The sequence below is a fragment of the Prorops nasuta genome, unplaced genomic scaffold, assembly GCF_024137725.1.
Source record: "Prorops nasuta isolate Cenicafe-Biocafe unplaced genomic scaffold, Cenicafe_Pnas_1.2 PNAS00050, whole genome shotgun sequence".
Classification (NCBI taxonomy): Eukaryota; Metazoa; Arthropoda; class Insecta; order Hymenoptera; family Bethylidae; genus Prorops; species Prorops nasuta.
The window spans coordinates 232,903-241,005 of NW_027116847.1; the positions used below are offsets into that span (position 1 = coordinate 232,903).

Sequence of the window (8,103 nt, forward strand, 5' to 3'; positions counted from 1 at the left end):
TACGGTAAAAGTTAAATATTCTCCCCGAGATTCATCCTCCTCCTCATTGACTCGCTTCTTCGTATAAACGTTAATTTGCATTTCCCATAAATAGAGATAAAAGAAAAACGTTAATCTATAAAACATGAAATTCCAAGTATATCCTAAACTAATCCCTTATTCCACTCACGAGAGAACCCACTTTTTAGTTATTGTTTTGCTTTCCTGCCCGTTCTATATTTGATAAACTTGCAGCGTTCATATATAATAATGTCAAAAATAGCATCCAGCTCATCGCCAACTAAATCATATTTAACAAGCAACCGGAATTAACATTAGTGAGTTAATCGATGGTTAAACAGCTATTAAAGTAAACGATCTGTGAAAATTTCACAATTTCATAGTGGAATTGTAAATTTATATACACGGTACACGCACGCGCGATTAAGGAATTTATTGTTAGGTAAGCAAAAGTTTTCCTTCTTTCCGGCCGGATTTCCCAGTGCGAGCGTGAAATCCGTAAGACGAGTAAAATTGGATCGTATAAGTCTCGCAGTCGCGAATGCGAAAAAATGGTGCAAGTGGGAGAGATTGTTACGAATGGGAAATGGCGGCTAACCGAAATAATCGGAAATCAATCACGAGCCGTGACGGTCAGTGATTTCCGGAAACGTTCACAATGGGCAATGGGGCGTCGAAGAAACAAATTTACATAAGCGCCGGACTGATCGTAGTTGAGGAAACGAAGCATCGAAACGTTATAGCAATAGAGCTTTTAAAGTTGATAGATTAGTCTAGCTTGATGGGAAGCACGATAAAATTTTATTATGTACATATACTGTATACGCGCGAATAGCTTTACCATACTGAAATTTCTCCGGCATACCAATTAAAATCGGGATTTTCACCAAAGCCTCTCGATTTCTCAAGCACTGCAGCGTTAAATCGTCTTCGCGCTCGCCGCGTTACGTCATCGGTACCCATCGCCACTCCTGCGACTAGTAGCTATAGCTATAGGTATATGTACTGTCTACTGGCGGCTAGTGACTAGTGCCCAAGCCCGAGAGTAGATAGGTAGATAAATATCGAAGGGGGGCACTGATCGTAAACCGCTAAGCAATCGCGATTTTACATCTAATTGGAAGCTGTAATATTACAAAACCTGATCTGTCATTGCAATGACACATATTTAATTTTCAACGAATTATCCTGTGGGATAACACGCTTTCGATAAAAACCAAACAACGGGAAATTTCAAAGGATTATTCATTTTTGTGTTTCACCGTAACAATGAACTTCAGCAATAAATCTAATTTTTTATTGTATTGTAAATTGAACAATGAGATTTTTCCTGGGAATAATTCCAAGAAGATATTTCGGTACGAATGACTGCAATGCTTTTGTTGCTTTTCGCCAATGATACATAATCAAGATTATGAGATTCCATCGAATCCATGATTAAAATATTTTCTTTGTCGTAAAAGAATAGTATAGGTTTTAAATCGTGCCACTAATCTGTAATTCGACCATGCGATGCCATCGTGCGATTTCACCATTGTTCTCACACAAATGCAAGAAGACTCACAAGGCCATCAGTGCGAAGAAAGAATCACTGGGCGCGCGAGACTTTGATCAACGATTATTCCCGATCATTGTAACATCGCACGTTAAACGTCTCAATTACTCGATTGTCCGTGTAAGCAATAAGGTTTTGTATCACTTTACGATTATTGCTCCCGGAGATTTATATGTTCCTACTCCATCATCACCGAAAATCCTAACTACAAAAATTCTAGAGGAAATTTCCTTCGACCAACTGGTCAAATCGTAAAATTACTCAAAAATGTTGACTTGCCTAAAAATCGGTTCATAGAATCTAAATTGAAGAAACGTATGTTCTTTTCTCAAAAATTGATAAAAGATGCACTATTGGAAGAACTCTGAATCACTTTTATCTGTAATGGGAATATTTTGGTGGGGAAAAAAGTGTAGCGGAAAATGGATGTAAAAAGATAATTTGGTATAAGGAGGGGGAGAGGTTTGATTGCGGACTACACTGCCTATATACGTATAAGTGTGTATAGAAATAAACGAAGCGTTTGACTGGTGTTTCGTACACAACACAACGAGTCACGTCACAATTACAAGAGCGAGGTTGCATGTTGTGAGGACGTTCGCTTTCGCTGAGTGTCCCTCTCGCACACAGAGAAACTTGTACACAAATGCAGAGAGAGAGACACGTTCTCCTCAACGTAGAAAACATAACATGAACGAACGAACCAAGTTCGGTTACTACACTTATAAACTTATACAGAAGCACATCGCGCGGCGGCCGAGGAACTCGTGCTCGTGCACCGCCACCGCCACCGCCACCGCCGCCGGTTTTTCATCTTGTCAGTCGGCCTTCCTGCTCCTTCGTGAACGGATCGATTCACGCGTTTATTTTACGCTATTTACAAGTACCGCATCTCGAACATATCGCAACCATGAGGTTCGGTTCCAGGCGATTTTTACTCTTCGCAATGTGCGCATTTTCCGAATCGGTTTACGCGCTACCAACCGAAACCTCTTCCATGCCAACCCTTCTCGGAGGTATCGGCAATGTTGCCTCTAGTGCTACCAATTTTCGTGAGTTCTCCAATCCATTTTCTTCTTCTCGTTCTTCTTGTTTTCGACCTTCGATCGTGCCACTCTTGTCCGAAAATTGTTGATTTGTGTGCCCTCCTAATGTTGTATTAATAATCCTTTACTGTAATTAGTACACGTAGTGTCAGAAATGTTTACAACCGTTCCAACGTGTCAAATTCATTTCGGGAACGTTTTAAGAACATTTATGACTCTACATGTGCTATAAATGTTCCTGCAACCGATAATAATGGAATAATTAATTGTAACAATTGTGTTATAAAATGTTATTTCCTACACTATTGGTCGGTTATGTATAATATACAGTTGATTAATAGCCAAGTGGAAAACGCGGAGAATTATTCGCTTCAGCTATTAGTACTGTAAAGCCCTGCCGTAAAATCGTCATAAATATAGTCCGCCAGCTTCCTACGTAACCGCGATCAGCACTCGTAATTATCAACGAACAACGCTTTGAAAATATTACGTCAAACTATCCGTATCCATTTTTTTTTAAAGCGACGATAGGTTTTGTTAGAAAATGTGTGGTTTTGCAAAATCCTAACAAAAATTCATAGAAACAATCAATCAATTTTATATTTCATTTGTTTACGTTTCCTGTGAGAGCATCTTGTATGCATTGCCTCCTGTAATTTTCACGATTTGCAGAATTGCGGTGTTATGAAATCAACACGTAATTAAGGTAATACTGAAGATTGAAATGAGAAAATCCGGAACAGAGTGTTGCACGTGACTGAAGGTGTTGACCGCTGTTTTATCCAGTGTTTACCGCACATACCAATTTATCCATTCCCAGCGTGATTTAAGGCGACTTCCACGATTCTTTATAGAGAATTATAGAAATTATTCATAGAATTTTTTTGAAGCTTTTAATTTCTGCCAAGAAAATTTGTTGTCGTTTAAATTATGGAGATAACGAAATTATAAGGCTATCAATTTTAGCACGTAACCTTTTATAAAAAAATTGATAAGTTACATGACAATCAAATTTAGCTATATGGTACAAAGACAGATGCAACAAATGAAAACGAAAGTTTTCGAATGAAACATTATTGTTCAGCATATTTAGTATAAATTTCTGTGTATTCCTGACAGTTTATTTTTCTGCAACAATTCTTTGCATATGACAAATAACAGTCTTCGATGTTGTTTAAATACATTTCACATTTCTTTTCCAACAATCGACCAAGCCATATTTTGGTTCAGCCAAGTACAATGAGCTTGATTCATTACGTCATTTTATTAGCATGAGTAATTGCAGTAGTATTGAATATTACAAAATATTACGAGTGTCATGCGGTTTTGTCTATTCCAAACACTTACGCTGAGCCACAAACTGATTGGAATGTATACTCGCTATTTATTGAACATGAATGTTATTGCGTCAACATTACTGTTTGAACAGAGAAAATACCAAGATATATATATATATAGAATATTTTTTCAATGTTGTATAATAGTGTCAACTGAACATATCGAACGTAAATGAGAAAATTTTAATTTCCTGGATCGATTATGTATGCCAGACGATGAATCACCTTGATTGCTACAGTTTATAAAAAAAACAGATAAACTTGGCAGTGCCGGTTTTTTCAAAGTGGAAAAACATGACGTTTTTCCCGTATATTGAAGTATCCTCGAGATCCACGTGTAAGAAACGCGTTGACTTATGCAAAATTCTACAACACTAACAATAACTTTTCAGCCTATCTCCGTAATAAAATATTCGAAAGCTGAAATAGTCCACGCTTATTCTAAGACTATTACAAAGCAAAGTAACCTACTTTCTTAATTTATAGACTAATTTTCCAAATGAGATTCCTGTATGAGTCAATTTACGAATATAATTACAAAACATTCATATTCCTGCACCACAATCGTTCGAATACGGTTAACCTTGATTTTCCAGTGATTTATTTTCAACTCGATGTCTCAATGTTTCCACGGGGACGTCGTTATAGATAACAGCAAACAATGCTTTCGGATTAATCATAATATTTTACTCTACTCTGGTTCGCGGGTATTCCGATTCGATAATAAGCGAGGAAAGTAATTGTATGAAAATTATAGTTGAGTTTCTGAAAGCAAAACAAGGGATTACTAGTGATAGCGAGTTTTTTTCGACTTAGTAAATTTTTCAGAGACTGCGATGAGCAGAAAAACTCTCATCGGTCTAACTTGTAATCTGAGCTGACGTATAATCGTTTGTTGCAGTCACTGGAGTCGTTCAAAGACAGAAAGAACTGTTGCATCGCGTGACCGACACCGCTACGGATTACAGTATGTGTTCCTTTGGTCCAAACAAGATCGTGTCAGCTGAAATTTAGCATGAGGCAATACTTTCCACGAGCGACGAATCATTCTTCACCTAGCATTACGAAAAACATCAAATCTTGCCAAACGCTTGACGCTGATTAGAAATCAATACTTTATACCGCATTCGCTTGCTTTCTCGCGCTTTTTAAGCCACGTAGTCCAGAATGTGGTTGGCTCGAGAGGATTGGGTAAACCTAATTCTCAGCTGCATAAAACTCAATTTCCGCAGTCGCTTTTTCCTTTACTCTATTCTACTCCCAATTCCTCTTTTCGACGATAAAAAAGCCAACGATGAAGAACCCAACCGTGCGGTTGATATTCGCTTTTATTTTCATCCTTTCACGCGCTTGCAAGTGCATCCTCCAGCAGACACCAATAAAATGCATGTTTTTTACGCGACCATTATTTCTCATATTATTTAAATATTTAGTTTAGACAAATAAGGGAGTATTCCTACGTTGCTTTATGGTTAATTCATGGCTCGGTGCAAGAAATATACAAATTATGCTAATAGCACCCCATCGAGTGGTACCAAAGTGCCATTCTTATTTGGATCTTCTCGACGCGATGGGTTGAAACAATGCAAGGACCTTTCGACGCGAGCGCGTTTCAGAGTCAGAGTTCAATTGGCTATAAGCGTGTGAGTGAGAGGCACGCTTCTTGCGAAACGCAAACACAGACGCGATTACGTCTCTCGTCATTAAAGTGGGAACGCTTTTGCGCAAGGATTTAACGGGCCAACAAAATTTATTGCACAAATTCACATTGTCCTCCACACACCTGTCACCTTTTTTTCACCGAGTCCGAGCTGTGCTATTGGGGGACTAACGAACCTTTCCGCAATTCCTCGTAATTTTTAACAATAATAAACGCTTTACCATTTTTCTGGCTATTCATAAAATACACGACGTAAGTTGAGAGTGTGACGAAGAATGGGTATTTCTAGTTGTGTCAGCTGTAGAGAAGCCGAGAAATTTACTGATCAACGCAACCAGGGTAACAACGGGATATAGTGAGTATCGCAAATGTCCTTCTGTCGTTGTGTAATGTGCGCTAATCCTCAAAAGGACAGTCGATAGTGCATCGTCGAAGGTGTTGGAGGTCAAACTGAGGAGGGTGCTGGAGAGATTTCGATCACGGATGCCCTACGGAGTTCCCGAATTTGGGATTCCCCCCCTGGAACCGCTGACGTTACATCAGGTCTACGTGGAGACTGACAATGAGGAAATTGGAAAGTAAGTTTGTGCGAAAAAGTTTTTCCTTTTTTAAATATTACAAGTACAGCTGATTCGTGATTGATGCTTTCAGCATAACCCTACTCATCAATGATCTAGTGGTGAGACATTTGTCAACTTTCTCGATAGACCGAGCGAAACTCTCGTTAATCGGTCCAACTATCTCCGTTAATATTTCAATCCCGGAGATCGACGCTTCTGGTCTTTACAACATTTCCGGAATTCTGGGGAACATGTTTCCGCTTCACGGTGCTGGTCCTTTCGAGGCAACCCTGTACGGCTTCCGGCTTTACGTGAACACCGTATTAGGCTACTATCGAGGAATGTACATGAAAAGCTTCGACCTCGACTTCTCGCTCAAGTCCCTCCACATCAATCTCAACAATTTCATGGGCGGCGAGGAAGTTGGAAAAATCATGAATCAGGTGGGTGTTATTGGCCAAAGGTCATATCGCTCCTTTGAGTGTTCATCGTCATTTCTATTTGCTCTCCTATTTGTCTCTCCAGGTTTTTCAAGATCTCACGCCGCAAGCCTTGGAGATAATCAAACCGGAAATCTTGCCGAGCATCAAGGAGTACGTTGCTAGCAGAGTGAACGACACGATACAGCATTTGACCATGAGGGACCTATTTATCACTTTGCTAGGAGAGAATGAAATACGAGACTTTGCACACTTATTGATACCGTGATGGAAATTTTATATGCTTAATCATATTTGACGTACTTTTGTCTAGTGAAGATTTTAATATGACGAGAGTACAAAATGCAAAGTGATAGACACGTGGCAGTTGTCGAAGAAGAATAGTCATGCCTAAAGTAGTTTTAACATTTTATAGTCTGACTTGCGCTCAAAAGCTTCCCCAAAAGCTTTGACAATTAACGCCATATTGTTGTTAAATATTGTGAAGGGTTCTGCATATTGACATTGAAAGCATCGTGCAATACTTTACATATGCAAAACAGGATAAGAAAATATAATAAAGGCTCGGGCATTTTTAAACGTTTCGCATTGGCAATTTTCGTTTTTGAATGAAAGTACGATTTGGAAATTTATAGGAAGGCAGTGAGTTGGTTGATTTTCTCACTCTCCTATTGCTGTGAATATAGTTAGACTAGAGATATGTTGTTAATTGATGGTAGTATTACGCGTACCTTGTTTTACCATTGCGAGTTAAACTAGTAATAGAGTAAAGTGAAAGTATTTGTACAGAACAAAGTTTTGGTAACGTACCATCTGAGGTCTACATTGAAACCGTTGAAACTCAGCAACTCAGGCTACAATGTGGTGCCATCTTTCTGTAGTCGCATCAAAGCTTTTATAATATTCTATTGATGCACTGTATAAAATTATTCTTTTCAAATGACAATCTATATAACTCATTCCAAACAATGGAATTGTGCTGCTTTTGTTCATTCTACCTGTACTACGTAAACTTTGCACTTTCTACGTATCGAAAATTCAACACGTACAACTGAAATGAACAAACTTGTAGTATAAATACTGATGATTGCTATTCTAAATTTATTAGTTTAATTGACTCTCGTTAAGCAAATATATTGCTATTCCTTCATGACGTTCAATGAGATTTTTAAAAATTTAAATACATTTATTTGTGGAAGATAAGCAAAACATTTTTATCAACTGTTTGATGTAACTGCTCTGAATAAATAAGTTTATAATTTTATCAATTTTTAAAACTGTGCAGTTTTATTGTCATCCAATTGTATTAGAGATTTGTATCGATCTTGAAAATTCTGTCTCGATTTCGGAATAATCTTTTAATCAACTGTATTTTAAAGAGTTCACGTTCAAAATTTCTTTATCTATTACATAATTAAAAAATTTCTTGTAAAACAAATGATCTTCCTCTCTCTCTCTCTCTCTCTCTCTCCCTATTTATCATGTTAAAATACTTTTCTCGTACG

General features: G+C 37.9%; 1 protein-coding gene across 2 annotated transcripts; it reads left to right on the top strand.

Annotated features, from left to right (window-relative positions):
* The first annotated feature begins 2,293 nt into the window (after positions 1-2,293).
* On the top strand, positions 2,294-7,888 carry LOC136784187 (uncharacterized). Of its 2 annotated transcripts, XM_066744706.1 has the most exons (6): positions 2,295-2,607; positions 4,840-4,905; positions 5,888-5,953; positions 6,014-6,176; positions 6,250-6,601; positions 6,684-7,887. In XM_066744706.1, exons 1-6 carry the CDS (start codon positions 2,466-2,468, stop codon positions 6,864-6,866), a joined length of 972 nt encoding a protein of 323 aa, XP_066600803.1. In that variant the 5' UTR covers positions 2,295-2,465; the 3' UTR covers positions 6,867-7,887. The 2 variants fall into 2 exon arrangements, with proteins under 2 accessions (XP_066600804.1, XP_066600803.1); XM_066744707.1 differs by lacking the exon at positions 4,840-4,905 and having other exon boundaries at positions 2,294-2,607; positions 6,684-7,888.
* Positions 7,889-8,103: the final 215 nt, after the last annotated feature.

Excerpts from the sequence above, each read along its gene's own strand:
- LOC136784187 (XM_066744706.1), top strand. The coding sequence starts at position 2,466 with ATGAGGTTCGGTTCCAGGCGATTTTTACTCTTCGCAATGTGCGCATTT. Across the intron at positions 4,906-5,887 it reads CGACACCGCTACGGATTACA|TTGTGTCAGCTGTAGAGAAG; the intron begins GTATGTGTTCCT and ends GGGTATTTCTAG. Across the intron at positions 5,954-6,013 it reads CAGGGTAACAACGGGATATA|TCGATAGTGCATCGTCGAAG; the intron begins GTGAGTATCGCA and ends TCAAAAGGACAG.